Below are 25,730 nucleotides of genomic sequence, written 5' to 3'. Positions count from 1 at the left end.
TTCCAAAAAAGAAAAAGAAAAAGAAAAAGGTGAGATTAGGTAAAGCCTAAATTGGTTTTATAGCCTCTTACCCCTTGTCGGATTCAAACACGGGTGGCCGCTAGTCAGCTAAAAAAAAAAAAAAAAAAAAAAAAAGCGGTTTAAAAATTACCTGATTATGGTGGTGTTTGTTTTTTTGTCTGAAATCTGAATAGATCTGAATTAGTTTGAATTCTAAATAGATCTGAATGACTGAATCTGAATAATATGTTTGTTTTTTCGTCTGAATCTCGAAAAATAAGTATTAAGTTGTTTGTTTTTTTCAACTTAAAAAAATGAAAATGTGATACTTTTACATTTGTATCCTTATTAAATTTGAATGTCACATAAATAATATATTAAATACCACAATATTTTAACATTTATAAGTAAAACTAATGATGAGATTATTATGTATGGTAAATGTCTATGGGTGAGTTTTGGGATAAACATAAAAAATAAATTATAAAGCAGGGATATTTGTAACATTAGTTAGGGATGTCAATGGGGCGGGTTCGGGTGGGGATCATGATCCCCGAACCCGAACCCGAACCCGATTTAGAAGCAATCCCCCGAACCCGCCCCATACCCGAAAAATTGTAATGGGGATTATTTGGGTATATCCCCGAAAATCCCCGAATTGAGCGGGGATTAAAACGGGGACCCGATCCCCATTTTTTAAATAATAATTTCTAAATATTTCAATTTTCCTTTTTTCTTAAATAATAATAATTCTAACAACCTCCATATTTAGAAATAAAATTACAAATAATCAAATTTCATATTAGAAATAAAATTACAAGTGATCAAATTTTAACAACCTCCACATAAATAAAAACATAATAATTTTAAGCCTTCAACATAATTACAAATGATTAAATTTTATACGACAAATCAAAATAATTTTAAGTCTTCAACATAAACTTGTAGCCATCACCATTGATGCACATTCTAAGATTCTTCATAAACCTATAACAACATAAACAAAAAAAAAATTAATAAAAACATGTTTTAACAATTCAACTTAATAAATTCTTGACAAGATAATATAAACTAAAACTATATACCTCTACAGCCTCTACATCTGTTTCAATCTCTGGCTCCTCATCAAGAATCTTGGCACAAACTAAAAATAAAAATAAAACTAGCATTTTACTAGAAGCAAACAATTAAAAACTATGCAGATACAAAACATTAAATCTGATTTTACCATGTACTGGATTTAAATATGATATTTTAATTTATAAATATTACTGTATCTTATTTTATAAGTTAAAGACTTTGATTATTCACCTATGAAGTTTCATTTTGGGTGTCAATTTCATTTCCATTTAGTAAGGAAGATGAGACATAGCATGTGGTTTCCATTAAACGTGATATGTTGCTCTCTTATTGCTTCCCACGTTCATGTCCTTCACAATTCAATTAATTCATGAATTACTTACAGGACAACAATTTCTTCTATCAATTAATTCTTGGCCCATGCAATGCCAAAAAAAAAAAAAAAAAGACTACTTCGCTAGACACCTAACCCTACAATGCATATGAATTTACTCTCTTCATCCTCCTTCGCCCCCTTATCTTCTGTACTTAAAGCTTGTGCCCTGTTGAAGGCATTTCGACTAGGCAAGCAAGTACATGGTTTGGTTGTTGTTTTGGGACGTGATTTGGTATTTTTGAGTACTGCCCTTATTGATTTTTACTCAGCTGTAGGGTGCATTAGTGAGGCCATGAATGTTTTTAATGGTTTCAATGGTAGAGTTGATCCCGTTATGAAAAATTCTTTAATTTCTGGGTGTGTTCAGAATAAGAAGTATAAAGAAGCTTTTTCTATTATGAGTACAATGAGGCCAAATGTGGTTGCACTCACTAGTGCTCTTGCTGCTTGTTCTGAGAATTCCGATTTGTGGATTGGAAAGCAGATTCATTGTGTGGCATTACGTTTTGGCTTTATTTATGAGACCCAGATGTGCAATGTAATGCTAGATATGATGAACAATACCGGCCCTATCAACTCATTAAGAATTCTAAAATTGGCAATTACCATTCCAGAGATACCGAACAAAGATAATCCTAGAGCAAGGGCATCTACTGCATATGAATTCCACTGATTGTTAAAGAGACAATGGACTAAATGTAAACCTTTCGAAGCTGACAAATAGCTGCAAAGTCAAAGAGCCTCTTTCGACTCCATCAACTTTGAAGCTGGAGCGCATTTCAGCAAACATTGTAAATAGCCATCTCCATCAACTCAATGACTCATTACTGACAAACAAACACATGCACACAGACACCCAAATCAATGAAACCAGATGCAATTCGAAATAAATAAACAAAGAAAGAAAAGTAGAAAAGGCAAAAACCTTGCTGCAGGAGAACCAACAGGTGCAGCTGAGTGTTGGTCGGTGACGACGAACGGTGGTGGCTGACCGGCTGTTAGTGACGACGGCAGCTCACGAACTGTTAGGGTTTCTTTTGGGGAAAAAAAATTGATTCGATGGCATTACAATTTCTAATTTCAAAGTTTAAAATATTAGATTTTTTTTTTTCGGGTTGAGTTAGGAGATCCGGAAAATCCCCAAACGCGAACCCGAAAAATTTTGGGGTTTTAGACCCATATCTAAATAGACCCGAATTTTTTTTTCAGACTTTTCGGGGCCCCATACCCACCCCAAATTAATCAGGGCCCCGCGGGTTTGGAGCCCCGCGGATATTGTTGCCAACTCTAACATTAGTAAGTAATTGACTTAATTCAGATTTCTCTATTAAGTAAAAAGTCAAAAAAATTGGCTTATTTTATTAAGTCAAAATTATCTAAAAAGTCTCATTAAGTTATAAAAATAAACACTTCTAATTAACTTAATTAATTAAGTTAAGTCACTTTAAGTCATTAAATTAAAAAACAAACGCCACTTATGTCTTGGAGCTTATAGATTTCCTTCGAAAGTCCTAGAATATGGAAAAGGTCAAAAAAAAAAAAAAAAGAGGAAGAACCACAGTTATAAGTTTCTGAGAAAAGCTTTTGAGGTGTATTGTGAACTTGCTATTCATCTTTTGTGATGTTCTTTTGGGCCTGGTTTCTTGTGACGTGTTCATCTCTTATTGAGCCAACAAACACACTTTTTTGAATCGGATTTAAAACCCTCGATCTAAAGTCACAGTAAATTGGATGCACTTGGATATCTTGCTTTGTTATTTTTTGGGCTTTTGGTGGTACGGAAGATAGGAGTATTTTAGGGACGAATATTATTAGGCTGTGTTGGCCTATTGCTCTTGAAACTCGTTAGGGCACATCGATCTTGTAAGCCGTGCGAGGTTGCTCAACCAACCAACCTAACTTCATGTTGCTGCGTTCTCATTTGTTCACTTGAGATGCCAAACCCACTGGACGCTTAATTTCAGGCTTTTTATATGCATAATTATCCAAGTGTCCGTTTGACATTATCGTATACAAGAATTCTTATAAACTTATGGAAGTGGATCCAATCTTGATTTTGTGTTCACACAGGTTATGTTGGGCACGCAGGATTGAATTTAATTAATTATTAAGATTGTACTTGATTAAATTAGATTATGTTATATACTGTATTATGTTTGGTACAATATCGAATTGGACAATGATAAATCATATTTAAATTCAAAAAAAATATTTATGAATATTTAAGAGTAATAATTAAAATTAATTTAAAGATAATTAAAAAGACATTAAATATGTAGTAAATTAGTTATTGGGTAGTCATAATTATAATAAACAAATATAAATTAATAAAACTATTTAATTATTTAATTAATTTTTATCATATATTTTATATATATTTTATTTTATCAAAAAGTTAGCAAATAATGTATATATAAAATCAATTATTTACTTGTATTATTAATTTCCATGATTATTTTTAATACTACATTGGTGATTATTAAATTTAATACAATCAATTATTATAACAAATTATTAAATAGTTAATTTTGTTGGAGTAGAAGTACCCATTTAATTATACTATAAAAACAAAATAAAAAATAAATTCAAGTAAATCATGAATAAAATAATTAATTAATTAATTTAATTTTAGGTTACAAATAAAAAATAGTGTTATATATGAAAGAAATATGAATAAAGTTTTTTCTCTTATTCTAATCCCATCTAAACCCACTTACAAATTGGGATTAATCCCATGATTTAAATTTAGTTCTCCCTAATCCAATCCAAGTAAAAAAGCCAAATATAGGATAAAATATTTAATCCCAAAATTAATCTAATCTCATACTTAATCCTAACTCCCAAACAAAACCATAAAGTACATGAATGATCCAGTGAACAATACAATCCAGTGAACAATACAACGTTTGTTAACTATCAAATACAATTGTATACATGTGACACAATTTTAATTAAACAACGTCACATGACATGACAATATTGTTCCACTCATAAATTATTTATAGATATTATTAAATATACGACAGAAACATCTAGAAGTCTACAACTTGGTAAGTCTACAAATTGAGTTTCTCATCCAATAATGTTGCCAAAGTAGAAGCGGTGTTTGCTCCGGTGTCGTGAAGCATGGGCACTGGGGTTATTATTTTAATGGCTTGACTTAATCACTTCCTAAACTAGCAAGATTCTAATTGCTAATTAATTGTCTTGGTTGTTTATAATATTAAACAAAGCTATTCATGTGGCTTGAGGAGGGCACAAAGTTACACTTATTGTGGGAAGGAAGGTGGGGTTATTATGGTTTGAAAAAGCAACTTGTTAACCTTTATTTTATTTTTTAATTTGTGAGGGTTTGGCTTAATCAAGACTAAACTCGGATGGTTCCCATGTTTCAAATCGAAGAGATTTTGTTAGTAATAAAATTTTCCTTTCCATTTGTTTATTCTTTATTGGGATTAAAATATCATTTTATGTTAATGAGAAATTTATGTACTAATTGTGCAAGATTAATAATGTAATTAGCTAATAGTTTTTTTTGAAGTGAGTTGTGGTTTTTCTCTTAAATTAAAATTTCACATGAGTAAAATTGAAGATCGTGTGTGTGTGTATGTACGTGCGCACACATACATACACAAAATGGTTATTTATATTACGAGAAAATTTCGAATAATCATTCAATCTGAATAGTTGGATTGAAATCCAATTATCTTTACTTTTTTTAATTATCTTTTACGTATGATGAGACTCACTATGTGCATATGATAATATTCTTGGAATTTACATCTAGACACTAGATACCTATTGACCCAAATCTAGCACAATTTTTTTAGATTATTATATTATACGATTCACTAGAATTTTAAATTTATATCATGATTGCATCACTCAAACTTATCCGGAATCTAACATAAAGGTGGCATTGTGCATAATCGGTGTACTTACGCATTTTTAGTAGAGAAAATTATCTATGTTTTTTTTACTTGTAGGGGATTGAGCTCAAGTTGATCACTATGTTTCTTAAATTTATTTAATAGTAATGATATAGTCATAAATTCTTATATAAATTTATTTTGTACAAACTGATGTGGCGTTAATTCATTGGTTGAATTAAATATTTCTTAACCCACATGATTTATTTCTATTATTTTATATTTTTATTCAACTAATGAATTAATGTCACATCAGTTTGTACAAAATAAATTTGTACAATAGTTTGTGGCTGTATCATCACTCTTTATTTAATTAATCTTTAATCCAAAAAAAAAAAACTTAAGTTCTATAAGCTTATTTGAATAATTACTTTTCACAATATCTTAACTATATCTTCTTAAAATTATTGTACACGTAACTCGAGATCTAGCTGCCTCGCTGTCATAAATCACAGAGATTAACGAATTGATTACGATAATCTCAAGTTTTATTATCTAAAATGTCTCATTAGTCATTTTCTATCATTAGAAACTAGGGATGGCAATGGGGAGGGGACCAATCTCCCTGTACCCATCCCCAATATTTTGCGTATGTCCTCGTCCCCTCCCCGTCCCCGTCAAAATTACTTGAGAGAATCTCCATCCCCTCCCCGAATAAAAACAGGGGGATCTCCAAGGGGTCCCGGATCCCCAAATAACTAATACATTTTTTGTTTTCGATTTTGAGTTAATCATATTAAAATAAAAAATTCAAATAAAAGTAAAGTTTGGAATATATCTTACATTAATATCTATTACAAAAGTCAAATACATTGGATTAGTAAGTAACGCAGCATGTAAGGGATACAAACTTCTTTTACAAACTATCGTGAATAAATTAATAGTCTAATACAAAATTGTTACAAATAAAATAGATTCAAAATTAACTTTTTCAATGTTGGCGTGGCACTTGATAAATGTGGACTATTCCCTTTATAGCACAATAGTTAAGTCGGAGCAAATCAAGAGTAAATATTAGATTAAATTATATTAGATTAGATTAAATTAGATATTAAAATTGTGATTCGCTGTGGGTAATTATAACATCTAAAAATAAATAAAAAATAGATTTAAGTTTAAAACATTTAATGAATATTAAAATTAAAACAAATTTTTTGGGCTAATAGAATTTACCCAATTTTTTTAATGTCCTAAATAAAAATTTAGGACTTTAATTAGTTAATTAGGCCTAAAAGTTTAATAATATAAATATTTTGATATTTGTTATTTTTACCAATATTTATAATTTTATAATTCAAATTTTATTATTTATTTACTAGTAATTTTAAAAAATAAAAATAAAATTAAAAATTAAAATGGGGAAATGGGTAGGGGATAGAGATTCCACTTCATTCCCGTCCTCTCCCAAAATAAGAAATTGGGTAAAAAAAATTTTTCGTCTTTTCTCCGAATAAAAATTTGGGTATGAAATTATTCTCATACTCTCCCTGAATGGAAAAAATTTTGGAGAGTATCCGTCCCCATAGAGATTTTTGCCATCCCTATTAGAAACATCCAGAGGTTTAATCCTCCACGTGATCCTTTTCGTTGTCACGGTCATGATATATTAAATGAAAAAAGAAAAAAAATATTTATTCGAATGACGTTACTTTCACTAGATAGAGTTTATTTTCTTGCAGCTTTAATTCGAGAAATTTGAAAACAAATGACAACAAAACTAAATAATCTATTTGCGCCACGTTTCATTTCCAAAATTACAAACTAAATATGATCGTGATTAATTTCGAATAACCAATTTTCCCGCCTCTTCAATTCACTCCTCATCTTTATTCACAGGTTCATCAAGTTCATATTATACAAGGTCAGTCAATTTTCTTTTAAAATTTTTATTCAATTTCCCCTTTTTATTCCTTCTGAAACACAATTTTTTATTTTAAAAAAACTTGTCTTTTGTTATTATCATCATCGCATTCTTTGCTCATTTTCGACACTTATCTCAATACAAACACAGTTTATGTGTTTTTTGAACGGCTTAAATTTTTGGGAAAATATCACTCGTATATTCTTAAATGACATTTGTATCAAACATACTACAATATTTTTAATATATATCACTCGTATATCCTAAGTTGATAAAATGTGTCTGCCGTCCACCAAACCGTTAGCTGCCGTTAGAAAGTTAACAGAATTGTGACAAATTAACTATTTCACCCTTAAAACTCAAAATAAGGTAAAAAGACATATTTGCCCCAAAATTTAAAAGTTTTCAATACACAATTTTTTTATTTTGTTATTTTTATACATTTTTTATTAAAAAAATATGAATTATTAATGGTACATATCATTGACTATTATCTGTAAAAAATCATTCATATTATACCATAAAAAAATATTAGCAACATATTATTTACAATTATATATATTATACTATAAAAAATTTCAGTTGGAGCTTGGAGGAGTAGATCTTCAAAAATTCAGGTTAAAATTTGGAGTATATTCGGTTGTGGAGTAGTATTTTTTTTTTTAGTCCCATTGAAACAACATTGTTTTACATAGATGGCGTCATCTTCCGATAAATGGGATGATTTGTCATTTGTTGTCAATATATATCATATGACATGTCATTTTTTATTAGCTAAATGGGATGACGTGTCTTTTTTTAATCAAAGTTTCTTCCATCTTAAAAGACTATATTACCCTTATGATATCAGCGCTTGCAAACGACAGCTAATGGTTTGGTGGACGGCAGACATATTTTATCAATTTAGGATATACGAATGATACATGTTAAAAGTGTTGTAGTACGTTTGATACAAGTGTCATTTAAAGGTATACAAGTGATATTTTCCCTAAATTTTTTTTTATCGGACCAAACGCCTCACTACATGTTTTCTATGCTTTTGTGTCAAAAAAAACATGAACACATATGATGTAATGAACCGTTCTTAAAATAAATTGAACTTTTGGGTATTAGTCGTGCAGATATCCATATTTTAGCAAAAAAGAAATGAATAAACATTAACAAAAATGCAAAACAAATGCGTATTATGTAGAGCAAATGTTGCGGGGCAAAACAAAAGAGTACGAGAGAGAAAATGAGGCGCATGTTAAAGACAATTTCAAATTTTCAATTTCTCTTCCTCAATATATATGTATATATGATAAAAATAAAAACACACACAGCAAAAGCAAAAGTAGATACAGGATCATTGAATTATATATATAGTGATACTACAACTATTTTCAACTCTACTGAGCAAATTAAGAGGAAGGATTTTTATTGATGCTCGTACGTAACAGCTTCAGTGGAACTTCAGATTCTTCATCCTGCACAAAAAATTGAAAAAAAAAAGGGTGGGTAAATTTTAAAATTTAATATACTATAAGCATATATAGTTGTTGGTTAAATAATTACTTCATAAATGATTGATGCCACGTGGAAAGTACTTGTGGGGTCGGAAAAAATAATTAGAAAATTAGAGGCGTACGATGATTCAAGTTCAAGTTATGGAGATCTAAGCGTATGGCCAGAGAGACTCAAAAGAGTTTATTATATTATGTTTGATTTGTCGTTGTTAACTTGTTATGTGGTGGATGAAAGGCACTGTTTGGTTTTTGGCTTCAGACCTGCTGGCTTTTTATCTGCGTTGATGATTCTGGTTCTCATCAAAAGCACTTTTAACAAAAAAGAAAAAGGGGGTCATTGAAGAAAGCAAAGAATCTTACATCCGTAAAAAAGTTGGAGTGGACTTTTTTGTTACCTCTCACCCACGTTGCCATTGCCTGAAGGGGTCCTGTATTTGGGGAAGGGGACATGGCCGGACTCAATATGTTTGATATCTTCAACAAGAAGCTCATAGTGCTTCTTCACTTCATCGGCGGTTTTGCCACCAACGGCCCTGGCTACATTGTACCAACGGTCTGGGGTGTCCTTGTCGTACACGGCCAGTGCCCTCTCAAAGGCCTTGTTCTGCTCAGCAGTCCACGACCCCGATGACCCCCGGCTCGACATTGAACTCGATGCCATTTTAGCTCAAACTTTGCACGAGAATCTAACAGCTGGTTTTTACACTATCAGTGAAGGAAATAGATGGATAGAGGATTCAAGTAGAGGAGAGTTGAGTTGAGTTGAGCAGAAGAGGTGGCGGATGCTTGCTTTTTATAAGCAGAGTTGAAGGGAGGGGTGAGGTGGGGTAGTGCCAATTGGCTAAGAAATCTTTGCAAAAATAAGTGTTCGTAGAATTTTGATGATTTGTCCCCTTAGGAACCACAAAACTTGAGTAGAGATACTACGTAGGAGAATCAGTATAAATAGAACAAAAGATTTAAGTCCTTCATTTACATATCATATGATATGACGCTAAAAATTTCTTTTTCTATATTAAGTTAAGTGCTCTTGTTAACTTTTTATACGCCCTTAATACACAATTGAAAGTTCTCAAAAATGCTCATGTCACCTAACTTTTTAACTTTTGGGACCCTACTATATATTCGAATGAATTTCTCGTTGCTGTTGTATTAGCCAAACCTAAAACTCTTCCAATTGGTCTCTTGGTTTACTTAAATTTACATTATTGAAAATCAACAGTTAGGCGGCTGGATTGGGACCTTTTTGACTGTTAGTTCAATCATGGAACCATCAGCATCAATGTTCAAAGCCATGTTTTACATGATGATTGATTACTGATGAATGACTAGTTAATTTGAAAATCAAGTCAGATTCTTCAACTAATCGTGTTATTATACAATATATGGAAACAATAAATTACTCTATATGCAACTGTGGAGGATAAGAATGGACGATCAGTTTTCTTAGTCGTTGGCTGTTACCATCATCAAGGTGTTGCCCGTGTCAGTTTTTCCCACTTGTTGCTTACTTTTTAATCGACAATAGTTATGATCAATGTGTTTTTATTGCTTTGTTTAGTTTTCTAATTTCTCGTGTGAAAAGGGAAGTGACTCAGAATTTTACTCGTCTTGGTTGAACAGATGCGCGAGCTTGGCTGGCCATCATCTCAGTTTTATAACCTGGAAATGATGAACGTTCACAATCATTTAGCTGAACTGATATGAGGTCAGTCATGGGCAACCGAAGTACAATAATGTGATAGAATCTTTCTTCTGCTCAAAATGGAAAAAAAAAAAAAAAAAACCCCCATGGCCCAGTTAAGATTTTAGCCCTTCTGGTTTTTCTATGTTCAGCATAGTAACATTGACAAAAGATAGTCCAGTTTGATGTGATTGCTTTCTACCACATGATTTGCTAATGTGCTGTGAAGTAAAGGCTCCTTTACCAGCTTGGGCTGTAATTGCACATGATAGCATTTGCTGGTTACATAGAATGACTGGTTAGGCTTTTGCAAATGTCATTTGAACCGTGATAAAATTCCATATATCTTCACTGTTAGGAAAGCACATCTCCATCAAGAAAATGACGCGATTAACGATTTCTAGAAACTAAATATCTGTTTGGAATAAAATGTTGAATCTCGGAGAGCATCTAATGAATTGAGAGGGTGGCATTGTGATGCCAAATTTTTGCTGCCAGTTGTTCATTGTAGCCCCAACCTATAGGCAGATATTTTTTGAAGTCCTGCATCTAGTCTTTTAGTATTATATACGTCATTTACAACTTGTAGAATTTACAGAGCAAACTCTGCATTTAATCTCAAAAGGAGTAGAGTGGAATGAAAAACTTCTATAGTTTAAAACAAAAAAATTGCATAGTACCGGTGACTAGGAAATTGATTGCATAGCTTAAACTGTAGCATAAATGGTAATATGCAGTGTCTTGCACGCCACTCTGCTGCCTTTTTCCCCATAATTTGGGAAGTATTACTGATGGTGATTTGTTATTGCTTGTTGGTATAGAATCATTAGTTGAATGGCAAACAAATTTGCATGTATTCACAGTAAATGTGGCCCCTAATGCCAAGTTGCGTGAGTCACAGTCATGGATGCCGGCCACATATACAAATGGAGGGCTCAGCAGTGATCATTGGGTGAAAGTAACTTGAACAACTTTCTAGGAATCAGTCCATAGAAAAAGTGATGCTTTGAAAATACACCCTCCCTCTCTTGATATCTCGGAATCCTTATCATCTTCCTGTCTACCCAATAGAACGTAATATCCGTGGATTCCCCGCCCTTAGTACTTGTTCTTGTTCTTCTTCTAGTGGTCCATTACAAGTTGAGTCAATTAAATGAGTCTAATAGGAATGGAACCTTGTAAATGAATTGTTTAGGTTGATGCAAACTGTATGACTAATGGATTCATTCATCAATATAAAGACCCTCTATCAGGTAGAGGGGTGAAAAAAGCCATGGCATTAGGAATCTATACCTTTGCGCCGACTGAAAAGAGTCCACCAGCCGTAAAAGCTTGGAATCTTTGAACAGACAATGAAAAAGTTTTATCAGTGGATTTAGTTGTTGGAATGATGGGAAGAATAGGTGATTCTGATATGGGGAATATACATACGAAAATATGCCCATTGTGTGAACTAAATTTGTACACCCTTCCCACAATCTTGACAAGCAATTTTTTGTGTGTGTTGTGTGTAAGTGTGTGATTGGATCCATCTTATACAAGTGATTCCAAACTTTCAAAATGGTTGAAGCTAGCCGTATATATATCAGAAGCACTCGTATGTAGATAATACATACGTGGCTTGAGTAAGTTGGATACATAAGATATGATTCAAGTCACTCGAAATGTTTGTAAAAGAATCCCAATCATTATTTTGTCCATTTCGAGTTGCACCAATGAAGCTTTGGTCCAGTTGGTGAAAGATCTTGCAGCTGCATGGGGTTAGAACTTTACTGGGAGTGAGAGGCAGGAAACTCTACGTTTGCTCACTGAATTTAATCTGTGTCCGTACGATGATAATGGTACTAAAAGGTTCGTTCAGTAACAGACAGAGATAAGGGTGGGGGGTAGATTCTCATGTTTTGATACTGAACTTGAGTTGTCATTCTCATCAAAGTTCAACGCAAAGTCAGTGTCCCTTGTCTCATATGCGATATGTCAGCTATATGCGTTAAGTCTTAGAGCTAGTTAGGCTTTGCAAGAGGGCCTGTAAATTCTTCAACTGTCATCTTTAAAGTGAGTCTCTTACTTTATGGCAAAGAAGAATAAGAACCAAAAAGCTTGAAACACAAGATCATAGTGGTGGGATGATGAGGTTACAGTCACAGCTCACATTATTGCTGGCTTATTTTCCTGGAAAAGAAAAGAATTGACAAGGGAACAGGCGATCAACTTTGAGAGAGTTCAGTGCGAACATTGTGAATGAGGCTTTTCGAATACTTGCTGATATTCATTCTTGAATATGCTTCATGGCTGGCTGGCTCTAATACTAATGTTACACAACTTTGTAATCCACGCTATTGAGCTAACTTTTGCTAGATTTTAGCTGAAAAACTGTCATAGCAAGTGGTGCAATCAGGATTTGGGCATGATAATTGGTGATGAAACATAATAAAATTGTAGGGTTTGGTTATGTTGGAATTCACGTACGGTGGAACACGAATCTCAGCCACACATGCAAAGTAATAAATAATAAATAATGAGTTATAATGAGCATTTTATTATTTATCACTTTATGTGTATAGCTAAGATTCGTGCTTCACCACAGGCGAACTCTAACATAACCATATCCTAAAATTGTAACCTTCAAAAGACTATAATAAAATTATTGTAAACCTGAAGCGGCCATTGTGTAGGATTGCTGGATTGTTATAAAAATGGGCTAGAAAGGGAATATTATCCAAAGAGCGGGACTATTGGCACCCCTTCAAAACTCTTTTAACACCCCCATATTATACATTTAGTTTGCCCTACATTGTTTGAAACAAACCGATCCAATTAAACCCCACGCATCTTCCTTGTAAGAAAAAAAGCAGGTCAAATAAATCATTAGTTGATATCAATCGCTGATATATATGATATATGATAATTTAGGATATTCTTTTTTAATTAATTGTATATTTAATTAGTTTCCGCATACAATTTAATGTGCTTATATATGATATATGATAATTTAGTAGTGCTACTTACTTGTTATAGCCCAGTCCAAATGAGTTCATTTCTTTTTGTTGGAGGCTACGCTAATCCATAAGCTGGACTAAGATTGGGCTGAATAAACCCCTTATATGTTTTAGAGTAAGGATTCTAACACCCCTTTTAAACTCTTAAGAAGCCTTTCATTTTTTTTCTCTCTTTTAGAAAGTTACAAAAAGAACAAAAAAAACGCAAGATAATTTTGATTAAATTTCACTTTCATTTAGAATAATTTTGTAAACATATTTTTTCACAATAAAATTATCGTTGCTAGATAATTTGTTTTGTTATTATTTCATAAGTATTTTGATTTGATAAACAAAATTAATTATACCATATATTAGGATTAAAAAATAGTTGGGGTCATGATGTGTAAAGACATTTTAGTATAATTGAATTCATATTTCTTTTTTTTTTGTTTAAACCACCCGATGTCCGGCAACCGCATTGGGCCCCGACTAATTCGGATTCGGGGTGTAGTCACAATTAAGACTCTTTACCCCTCCCAAATGGTGTGTTTAGTGGGGATCGAACCCGAGAGCTCTTCCCACTTACCCAGCCTGCGTCGCCAACTGAGCCACAACCGTTTGGTTTGAATTCATATTTCCTTTTTACGTAATTATTTAATAATAATAGAAGTATAGAACTACAATTATAGAAGTGGGGTGATATAAGAATATTGAAGGTGTGCGAAAAGCTTCACTCTATATTTTAAGCACACCCATCTGCATCCAATTATTACATGAGCCATTGTTTATTATCCTTATCTACCAAACTCAAGTCCAATATGAGCTGTTGTTTGTTATACGCTATTGTTTAACCAGTTCTAGTATCTTAACATCTTTATAACTAATAAAATATTAGAATGATGATAGAATTATAAATTATTATATAAATTGATATTGTATAATTTTTTTAGTTGAATAAAAATAAATTATATAGACTAAGAGGTATTTAATTTTAATTCAACCAATTGAATTATGCTAACATCAGTTTACATAAAATAAATTTGTATGATAAAATATTAATGTCATGATTTCTAGATCATTTTCACATTGTATACATCCCTAATCCCATTTTACTCTATGCAAAACCTAAATTAAAATAATTTTTCGTTCCAAGTTCCTGTGAAGAATGAATTCTTGATCATTAGTTTTCATGATAATAATCGAACTAATTGACTTATTATCTTGAGATATAATTAGAGATGGACAATCGGTTTAGCCTTACCCGAACAAACTTGATTCAGTTCAGTTTTCAATTTAATTTGAAATTAGCTTACCAAATGGCATCCATTCATTTTTTTCATTTATTTATTCATTAAAAAGGAAAGAGCTGAATCAATGAAAAATACAAAAGAAATTGATCTAGTTGACGTGTAACTATGTAAAGTTAAAAGCATATGATGGAAGAAGTAACTTTTAATACTGAAAAAAAATAATTTAATTTTACAATCGTGATAAATTACTTTTTATGAATAGTAAGAATACAAATAGTACTCATGTATCATTATTCTTTCATGAAAATAATAATAATTTACAACTAAGCAATTAAATTGGGAGTTGAAAAATGTTACTTGAATTGAAAATTGTTATTGTGGCACAAGATCGCTTCTTGTTTATTCGATTAATCATATTCTATCTAACTCAAAAATCAAAATCATTATGATTCTACAAGGGAGACAAATCAATTTTGGGTCTTCTTTTGGATTTAGAAAAATCAATAGCCATTTGAGAACAAAAATAAAAATAAAAATAAAAATAAATCAATAGATATCAAAGTAAATAAAAATTATAATATTTGAGCTGTTACGCGGTCCAATTTAACGTCAAAAATATCTTGCTACAATTTCGTGATATTTTTCAATTTGAAAAATGTGGGAAGTAGCTAAGATGTACTAGTGGGAAAGTTGGGTACACCTATGTCATTAGAAGTTGATCAAGCATTAGAGTTTCAATTTACGTGGCACATGATCACTAAATAATTGTTGTAGAGGTTATTTATACTTTGTGACATAATTGGAATAGTCCATCATATGATTAGATAACTACCCATAAGAAGCTGATCTGACATTGGAGTTTAAATTTACATGGTAGACAATCACTAAATATCTATAGTAAAAGTTATTTAAACTTTGTGACATAATTAGAGCTGTCTGTCATGATTGGATAACTACACATAATGGTTGGACTGCTAAACATAATGATAGGTAAATGTTCCGATAGTCATTTAAGTGTTTATATCATTGAGAGAATTACATCAAGGGAAGCCAGGGAGGCAGGCAAAAGTGCAACCATGGAGAACTGGGTGAACAATTTTCAAGTAAAGGGAGAAATTATAAACTCGATAATCTCTGAGACTTATTGCCTGTTTGGTATGGCTTATTTAAGAGCCATAAGTGCTTATTTAATCGTATAAGCACTTTTAAAAAAAATTTATGGTGTTTGGTTATTTTTTTAGTAGAGTTTTTTTAGCTTAAATAAGCTAATTTACCTCTACTAGCAAAAATCCAAAATTTGAGCTTTTGGGAGTAGAGGTTAGAGAGTTTTTCTAAAAATATATAATAAAAAAATATCACACAGTTTAATGGTTCAAAAATACTTTTTTTATTGACAACCAAACACCCAATGACTTTTTGTCCAAAAGCTCTATTGGTATAAGCCCTACTGTTATAAGCTCTATTTAATAAGCTGTACCAAACGGAGCCTTAGTGTATTTCCATTGTCAAATCACAATACACTCGGCAAGAGTATGTTTGTTAAAAAAAATTCAATAATAATCTTTAGTGTAAATAAGTAATTATTAATATAATAAAAAATAAAATACTTTAACTAAAGTTCACATTCTATTCAAAACATACAGGGAAGTGAACAAATGAAATTATAAACTATTTTAAACTTGAGCTTTGCATTCTTTCGTTGAACAAAAATCAAGTACAATTGATTCTGTACTCAAGGGTTTTGTAACTTCTTTTTTTTTATGTAAACAACCAAATAGGTTGCAAGAATCTTCATAACGGAAAATGCTTTTTTTGTAGTTGCTGAAGAAATTGGAAGTGTCAATATAAGGTGAATCAATCTATCAATTAGATGACAACAATGTGATTTTTTTGGTTCCTCTACAGTCCTTGACATAGTTTAGACATTGAAAACATACTTTGAAAACTTGGATGATCAGACACATCTAACTCATAATGCTACAATTGATATTTTAAAATAACTCTTTCTTGTTCTGTGAAATCTAGGGATAAAACTTTCTATAAGTTTGCAAATATTGTCAATATTAAATGATCTAAAACTATCCTTGGGGTCTAATGCTAAGCTAAACGTAATCAATTATATTGTTTTCTTATTAAATATACTAGGTAACTCTTGCAATTGAGAGTCAATTGTAGCAATAAATAAATCAATTGTGATTTGGTCCTTTTGATGGCAAGAACGACTATGACCCATTATGTAAGGACCACTCATATCAGGTACATCAATTCCATATTTTTTACAAAATAATTTTACAGTTTCAAGAAAAGAATCTCAACCAACTTCTCTCATTTTTTTTTCAATAAGATATTTTATTATTGACACATGGTGCGTAGCACTTAAAATATCTTGAGACTTTTGTTGTAAAACTTGGCCAAAAATACATGTAATTCCCAAAATCTCCTTCAATAAATGTAAGATACACATAAAATCAAGGGAAATTTACAGTAATAACCAAAAAAAATTTGCTTTTTTCATCTTAACCCCCCAAAAATATTTCTATCAACATTAGCCATAAAATAATATCTGAGACCAAAATACCCCTCCCTCATCTCTCCCCCAACACTCCCTTTCACTCATCTCTCCCAAACCGATCCAACTCCCATCATCGGCGGCGACATAAACCCTCATCGGCGGCGGCTTCATCTCTCACCGGCATCCAATCTACGATCTACAACATTCAACAAAACCTAGGTTAGTCATTTTTCTTATTTTCATTAATTTAAAATGAGATTTTAGAATAATAATAGTTATAGCTTGAGAAAAATAGTGGTGGTTGTGGTGTTTGGGTGTATTGTTTTCGATTTTGGAGTGATTGCGCTTAATTTTGGGGGTGGGGAGGGAGGGGGTCGCGCGCGCCCATCGCTGGGCAGAAGCGCACGCCCATGCGCGGCACGCTGTCGCACCAGATCTGGTGCAACAGGCCCTGTCGCACCAAAAATTAGATTTTTTTTTTTAACGAGTCAATTTTATTTCTGTAAATGTAATCTAAAAATTTAATTAATATTACAGATACATGGCGAAATCAAAATCACCGGATATTGACGTAGGCAAGATGTATTTTTGTTATGCTGATCACTTTCCTGGTTGAATTTCAAGCATGTGTATGTTATCTTCGGTCGTAAAAGCCATCGAGGAAAAATTAACAAAGCGGCAGTTGACTATGTTCAAAAAGGATATATTTGGGCATTTCTTGGAGTGTCGAAGTTTTCCATTTAGTGGGGTAATTTTGCACAATCTTTTACTGCGGCAAGTGGCCCATGAAGAAGATAGCCGTGAGGATCAGTTATGGTTTCAAATTGGTAAGCATTTGATTCACTTGTCAATTGTCGAATGGTGCTTGGTTACTGGACTTTCATTTGGTGTTGATACCAATGAAAAAAATGATGAAATGGAGCAGAGGCTACGAAATACGTATTTTGGTGGTGTGCATCGTAAGATTAATGTGAAGTAATTCGATGCAATATTTAAGGAGTTGAAATTCGAGGAAATTGACGATATGGACGCTTTAAAGATTGCGCTGTTTTATTTTGCGGACATAGTACTAAATGCAAGAAAAAATTACTGTCAAATTAATTTCGATTGGCTTGACCAAGTTGATGATATACAGTACTTCCGAAAATGTCCATGGGGTCTATTGTCATGGGAAATGGTTTACGAGAGTCTTGACAATGCACTGTTCGAGAAAGACGAGAAATTTAAGAAGACTCGGTTGAAAAATCCAGATCATAATATTGAAAAATACAATCTTTACGGCTTTACTTCTGGGGTTCAGGTGCTTTTTTTGTTGTTTATTAATAAGTTTTATAGTATTAAATATTTGATAGTTGTTTTATTTGATTTTTCACTTTGGTTGTTGTAGGCTTGGATTTACGAAGCAATCGGAGGGTTGCCATCAACATGGGTCGTCAAAACGAAGAATAAGATTCCCTGCATTCTGCAATGGAAGCCCATGGCGTCTTCGAGAATCAACTTTGCGGAGGTTTATTTGTTCTTCAACGACGAATCTCGTCTTGTAAGTAATATGTCTTACTTATTTTTTTAACTTTACTAAATTTAAGTTAGGTATACTTACTTAAAATTTTCAATTGAATTTATGGCAGGGGGACGTTTTACAAACTCTTGAGCCAAATTCAAAGGAGAGTAGCAGACAATATTGGCTCTCTGTGAAGAATTACTTGCCAAGCATTCCAGACTGGGTTCATAAGGTCGGTATACTCTAAGTACTAAAAATTTGGTGATCGAAATTTTTGACTTTTCATTTACTAATTTTAAATGATACTTTATACAACACCAACCCTCGATCAACGTGATGCCGTCGGTTACAAGGCAATCAGACGAGCATGACGATTATGACGACATACCAAACCCAATACCAGAGCAGCGTCATGACACTTTTGAGGATGAGGTGGCTGTTGATGACCACCAGCAGCAAACAGACAACTCTGATGACGCACGAGATTCTGAGGTTAGAAATAATATACGATATTTTTCCTTTATAAATTATTATTTTTTTATTGTTATTCTAAAGTATTATTTTTTTCTTTTGTAATAGTCGAGGACAAAGCAGTTTAATGATTATGTACAACGACGGCTGGATAAGATTGATCGTAACGTGTATGAAATAAAGTCCGAATTAAAAGATTTTAAAGAAACCGTTGTTGGCTTCATCGACACATTTTCTAAACATCCTAATAAGGATTCTCCCACTGCACGCTCGTATGCAGTAAGCTAATTTAAATTTAATAATAATGTTCGTTTAACTTTTAATTTGATAGTTATTTAATATGTTCTTTTTTGCGAATGTACAGGCCCCGGATGAGTATGGAGTGTATACTGACGTGGGCAATGAAAATTTGTCTACGCCCACGTCATTGTATAGTTTCTACGGGGATGTTAGTGGGGAGAGCGTGCAGGTGTTCACAGAGGTGCCTCCGGGCGTTAGTAAGTTCGGCCGCGCGTACATACCGTCGTATGTTTATAACAGTCCTTACATGATTCCTCCGGTCAGGCGAGGACAGAACGTCCGGCCCTTACCTCGACCCCAAATCATGGAGCATGCGATTGACATGAGTACGAGTGTGGATGTAAATCCACTTAGAGGATTGGAGGACTCTAGTTTGTTTGCTGAGTTTGATCGATGGTTCACTGGTGATAGCAGAGTCCGCCGGAGAGTCCAGCACCCACGGCCATTCTTTCAAATAATTTTGGGGACAGCTTCGATGGGATGGCTAGGCGATGAGGTATTTATATTTTCCTCGTGGTGTATTCTATTGTGGATTTGCGTATAATTTTATTTTAAATCGTAATATTTCTGTTTCTCTACAGCATATTCACGAGTATCTCCGCTTGATTAGCGAGAAACAACGGCAGTATCCAAATGCCTTACTCCAACGTGTCACACATACTGACACCTTTTTTTGGGTAACGTGCCGACAAAATTTATAAATACTATTTAATTTTTATTAATTATTGCCTTTAAGTTTTATGAATTTATGCATTTCTTAGTTATTGATGTACTAGGTGTTCTTGAATCAGTTATGGAATAATGGGAATTGTGCAGTCGATTCAATAATATTCGACGACCCCGTGAATAGTTATCTTTGTGGGTGACAGCACACAATGTCGAAATCAATGACGGATGTCGATATTGTATGTATTTTATTACATTTCACATGTTCTATAATGAAAATATTCGAGTTGTTGCTTTTTTTTGGTTGTATTTCAATTGCATATATAACGAACATGTTTTTCAATTTTTATATGCAGTTACTCATCCCTGTTAACTTGGATGGCGCGTATTGGGCACTAGCACGAGTTGACTTTAGGAAAAATAAAGTCTGGATTTATGACTCATTACTCACATTTCGCGACGACAAAAGGTACAAGTTGAAATTCAAGCCACTTGAAGTTATATTCCCTCGCTGGTTGGAATATGTTGGCTTCTACAATATCCGACCTGAGTTGCGGAGTGAAGACCCGTGGAAAGTTATCGCAGTTAAGAGCGCGCCGCAACAAGAGCCCGGAACTGGCGATTGCGGTGTTTTTGTATTGATGGTTACGATGTATTTAATGTTTGGGCTTCGATTGGAGTTTAACGCTAGTCATATCGAGTACTTTAGAAAGAAGATTGCGGTTGATATATTTAATGACGATATTATATTGTAGACCTATGTAGTAATTTTAATGTTGAAATTTGAATTTTTTTTTAATTTGCGCACTTAAGTTTATATAATTTTAATGCCTCACATTATGAACTTTAAAATAAAATAAAGTTTTATGAAATATAAGTGTACAATACACAAAAAACAATAACAGTTTTAACCACCGAATAACACACAAAATACAACTAACTTCGAGTCGACGCAATAAGATTCTTACATCGCTTACGATTATGGCATAGTTCATGACACCGGCCGCATCTTACAGTCCGCCGGTCAACGTCCTCGCCAGCCGAGGGTATTCTGAGCTCTTTACGACGGCCAGGTGGTGGTGCCTCAACTGGTGGGTATACTTGCATCTCCTGAATTTCATCTCGAACTTCCCAATCAGCCACATCACCAACTGGCTCCACTGGTTGTGCATAAATCATCGCCAACGATTCTGTAGTGTAAAAGTCCGAGCAAAGGTTAATAAAATCCACCCGGTGTGTTAGACACGCCGCAATTGCATGAGCACACACAAGCTGATCAAGCTGAAACACTCTGCAGGAGCAAGTTCTCGTTTGCAAGTCAACCAACCCTTCCCTAAGCCCACCGCCTATAACTTGAAAGCGATGCGGAGACACCGGCCGAACTATCATTCTTTCAGCTATAGTTCTCCTCTCAGTGACTATTTCATCCGCCCATGTTGTTAGCCGAGTAGTCATTGATTCAGCCACAATTTTTCTATCATAAAACCATTGCTGCAATGTTTTTCTAAAGTGATCAACAAGATGAGTAACAGGAAATTTTCGAGGTTCCCTCATGAAAGCATTAACACTCTCCGCGATATTGGTGGTAAGAATGTTGTACCTCCTACCTTCAAACTGAGACCTTGCCCAATTACACGTACCGACATTATTTTCTAGGTAATCAGCCGCACCCGAGTGGATCATCCACAACCCCTCAAGTTGTCTCTTAAATTCCTCGTGGCCATATGCTTTTGCTGCATTAATAAAGGCAGGCTCAAATTCATCCCAAAGAGCTTTGGACATTCTAAATTGTGACTTAATGTTACCTTTGACGTGGTAAAAACAAACGCCATGAGTTGCATTGTGAAATACTTTAAGAACGGCTCTCCTTATGGCAGTGCATCGATCAAAGATAATTACCAACTCAGGTCTATCACCAATCAATCCGTGTAACTTCATCATAAACCATTCCCAAGCATCATTGTTTTCTGAATCCATGATCCCAATGGCTAACGGATACAATTGATTGTTACCATCAAGACATGTTGCCACGAACATGCTTCCACGATATAGTCCCTTCAGATGAGTACCATCTACAGCAATGACAGGCCGAATGTACTGCATAAACCCCTTGATGGAAGATCCGAGTGCTACAAAATAGTATAAGAAATTACCATCTCCATCTTGCTCGAGGTGAGTGACTGTACCCTCATTCGCTGTAGTTAGTACGTGAGAGTATTTAGGGAGCAGGTTGTATGACTCTGCAGGGTTGCTGCGAACTATTTCAAGACCAACTTCTCTCGCCCTATATGCCTGCTGGTATGTTAACTGAACACCGTATTCCTGTTGCATATCTGCTCTTATGTCATTGGGAGTATAAATCCTCTTATCTTGAATATATTTTTCTGCAATAATATGACCGACAACCGGGCTCCTTACTTGATGACGTCCATCAACCAATACCTCATTATGACAAGTGTGTACATTATCAATTCTCTTCACCACCCAAGGCACATTTTGCTCGTTCGAACTTCTAGTTGCTCGAATACGCCATTTACATGATTCTGAACAACAGTGAGCCTCGAAACGTGTCGTAGTAGACAGTGCAATCTTGAAATCAAACTTATCTCTAAAGGCCACCTTGCGTAGTTGTAATATAAGCTCATTCTTCTCAGCAAATAGCTTACCCACGCTTATATCATCTGAGTCACAACTGCTAACAAAGCTTGGAGCAACCATGTTCGAAGGTAAAATTGAAGCAAGACTTGTAAGGGGGTCAATTCTCCTTCTCGATCGAACCATAGAAGGAATAGGTCTATTGCCTCTGTTATTCACAGGAGTATTGTCTTCACACTCATCCTCATGCTGAAACGACGGAACATTCGAAGGACCGGCTCCTCCATCATCACCATCATTATTGAAACGAGTGCCCCGCCTCGTATTATTAGAAGGTTCTGCACAAACATTATCCCCTTCTGTCTCATAATTAAAATCATCATTGTCCCAAAAATCATTGTTGTGATACGGAGAATATCGTTGCTCCAACGACGTTGTTATTGGAAATACCGTTGCTCCAACATCCTGTAACGTAACGCCATTATCATCAATGTTGTCATAATTGTCGTGGATTGGAGAGTAATATTGCTGCAGCGATATTGTCATCGGCAACACCTCTTCATCATTATCGGGGCCAGACATATTTGCTCTAAACGAAGTTTCTGTATCGACATGTGGCTCAATACCTTCGCTCGGAACTCGAGGTGATGTGGTCACGAATATAGGAATGCATCCAACATTAGCTACGTCAGATGCCATATGCAACACAACCCTCACCATTTCATCATCACATATATCCATGGGCATTGCACATATACGATATAATGTGTTACTAGACCTCAAAGTTGTCTTCATTGTGATACTATAATCATTAGGGTTTATTTGTAACACCTCGTATACTCTTGCCAATAACTGATCAAACAGATAATTTTTTCCAACCAAAAAAGCTCGATTTTTACCATTCACGTACTCCATACGGCCATTCTCTAATGTCTCCCACCAACCATCGTAACATAATTCAAGTACAACTGAATCCATTAAGCCTGAAATTATAAAAAAAAATTATTTCAGTCCTATTAAAATAATACAGTTTTAATGAATCTCCAGGGTGGGTGCGACAGGCAACCTGTCGCCCGAATCTTGGTGCGACAGGCACCCTGTCGCACTGAGTTTTACTACGACATTAGCCTGTCGGCAGATTCAGATTGACCCGACTCAGTTAAGTAAGTTCAGAAAATAATTCATACTGGTCGATTTGTGTTGGATCTGAATAGAGTATGATCGAATATCACTTTTATCGTTGTCTTTTGCGGTCGCCGTTGGCTGATGATTCAAGAGTGACAAGCTGCTTTTGGTTTGGCGACATGGGAGAAACAATGGTGGTTTTGTTCTGTAAAGAAGGGTAATTTGGGAAGAAAGGCTTGTGTTTGGCTAATGTTGATAGAAAAAAGTTAACAGGATTAATTGCGAAAATAATAAAATTTTAATGGTTATTTTCGTAAATTTCCCTAAAATCAAAAGATGTAATAATATTATAAGCTGAATCAACATCGCCTCGTTGATATATTTGGATCCTCTCTTGACAATGCTTTGAAGAATTACGTAAGTTGCCTCAACAATCTTTATTAAACTGCAAATATAATTAAAACGAGAACTGCAACGAGTATCACCTGCTTTTTGCAAAGTTCTAATCTAGTTTGCTCCTTTACCAATCAAGTTCATCAATAACAATCATATCATTTATTTCATGTATTTAAGCTAATAGTAGTTCATTATTACGCTTGCTGGATGCACTAAAGAAGTTCACAACAAAAATCAATTTTGAAAAAAAAAAAAAACTAAAGCACAATAATCTCCTCTCTAAAAACATCAACTAATGCTAATTGTAATCTATGATCCATACAATGTATATAACAAGCATATAGGCACTCGCCAAGAAATAATGTTTGCAATCCATTCCATTCACCATGCATGTTGTTACCACCATTTGATGCAGAGCAAGAAGTTGTAAAAATCCTAACTAGATTGAAATTTATAATATTTAGGAATATTTTAATAATTTGTATTCTAGTTTAGTTTGGTATCCTATTTAGAGTTTCATTGTTTATGTATAGCTTATTTAAGTTGTATTCCTAACCTAGATATGAGTCTTATTAAAATAGATTTTCTAATCAAATTAAGATAAATCGTAGTTAATATAAGTGTCTTTTGTTGTTTTTAAAGTAGGCCCCCGATTATTTGTTATTTCTTAGAATAAACTTTAAATTTGAGTTCAATAATATTTTCAGTTTTAAAAGCTCTGTGTGAGTTTTTTAGTTTAGCTAATTCTCGACATTCTACAAAATCAATAAGTCTTAACCTCCTAAATTCACGGTGTTCTTTTAAATTAATGTGAATTTAGATTGTTCATTTATTATAGAATTCTCAAGAATCAATGAAATATTAGAACTTTAAACTTTCACTGCATTAGTTTGGTATCAGTGCTAGAAATTGAATACCAAGAAGAAATTGAAGATTGACCCTTAGGAAACTTGCCCCAAATTCGGGGGTTTTTATCCGCTACATTAGTTTAGTGCTCTAATATAAAACTGATGTAGCTAAACTTTAACGTTCAAATATTTTGTTGATTCTTGAGAATACCAGAATAAAAGAACAATCTAAATTCACATTGATTCGAAAGAATACCGTGAACCTAGAGGGTTAAGACACGTTGATTATACAAAATGTTGAGAATTAACAAAACTCAAAGATCACATAGAACTTTGATAACTGAAAATATTATTAAACTCAAATCTGGAACTAAGGCTAAGTTGATAGATGCTTATGGATTATATATGCAATTCACCTGAAAAGGACTTTTTTGACGCTTAATAGAATGGTTATGCGCAAACTTGCCTTAGTATAACTTTTGATCCCATGTCTTTAAGTTATTGCCAATTAGACTATGTAGATAGTTTCCTAAAGAGCGGTTGACAATTTCAGTTTGACAATCTGCCTGTGGATGATAAACACTTCTGAAATTCAGGTAAGTGTTTGTCAACTTCTATAATGTCCTCAAAAAATGGCTAAGAAATCATGT

The 25,730-nt window shown here is 33.6% G+C and overlaps 3 protein-coding genes across 4 annotated transcripts; 1 reads left to right on the top strand and 2 right to left on the bottom strand.

The window, feature by feature from the left end:
* Window positions 1-8,591: 8,591 nt before the first annotated feature.
* On the bottom strand, window positions 8,592-9,678 carry LOC18034963 (transcription factor RADIALIS). Of its 2 annotated transcripts, none has more exons than XM_006423208.2 (2): window positions 9,147-9,678; window positions 8,592-8,712 (listed from the first exon to the last, which is right to left on the bottom strand). In XM_006423208.2, exons 1-2 carry the CDS (start codon window positions 9,410-9,412, stop codon window positions 8,688-8,690), a joined length of 291 nt encoding a protein of 96 aa, XP_006423271.1. In that variant the 5' UTR covers window positions 9,413-9,678; the 3' UTR covers window positions 8,592-8,687. The 2 variants fall into 2 exon arrangements, with proteins under 2 accessions (XP_006423271.1, XP_024035124.1); XM_024179356.1 differs by lacking the exon at window positions 8,592-8,712 and adding an exon at window positions 8,758-9,060.
* A 10,659-nt stretch (window positions 9,679-20,337) lies between these two features.
* On the top strand, window positions 20,338-20,871 carry LOC112096277 (sentrin-specific protease 1-like). The gene is made up of 2 exons (XM_024179700.1): window positions 20,338-20,355; window positions 20,473-20,871. Exons 1-2 carry the CDS (start codon window positions 20,338-20,340, stop codon window positions 20,869-20,871), a joined length of 417 nt encoding a protein of 138 aa, XP_024035468.1.
* Window positions 20,872-21,052: 181 nt separating this feature from the next.
* LOC112096276 lies at window positions 21,053-23,431 on the bottom strand. Its single transcript, XM_024179698.1, has 2 exons — window positions 21,717-23,431; window positions 21,053-21,590 (listed from the first exon to the last, which is right to left on the bottom strand). The coding sequence occupies exons 1-2, from the start codon at window positions 23,429-23,431 to the stop codon at window positions 21,053-21,055; spliced, it is 2,253 nt and encodes a 750-aa protein (XP_024035466.1).
* Window positions 23,432-25,730: the final 2,299 nt, after the last annotated feature.

Source organism: Citrus clementina, unplaced genomic scaffold (genome assembly GCF_000493195.1).
Source record: "Citrus clementina cultivar Clemenules unplaced genomic scaffold, Citrus_clementina_v1.0 scaffold_8, whole genome shotgun sequence".
Classification (NCBI taxonomy): Eukaryota; Viridiplantae; Streptophyta; class Magnoliopsida; order Sapindales; family Rutaceae; genus Citrus; species Citrus x clementina.
This window is presented reverse-complemented; position numbering and strand designations above follow the sequence as displayed.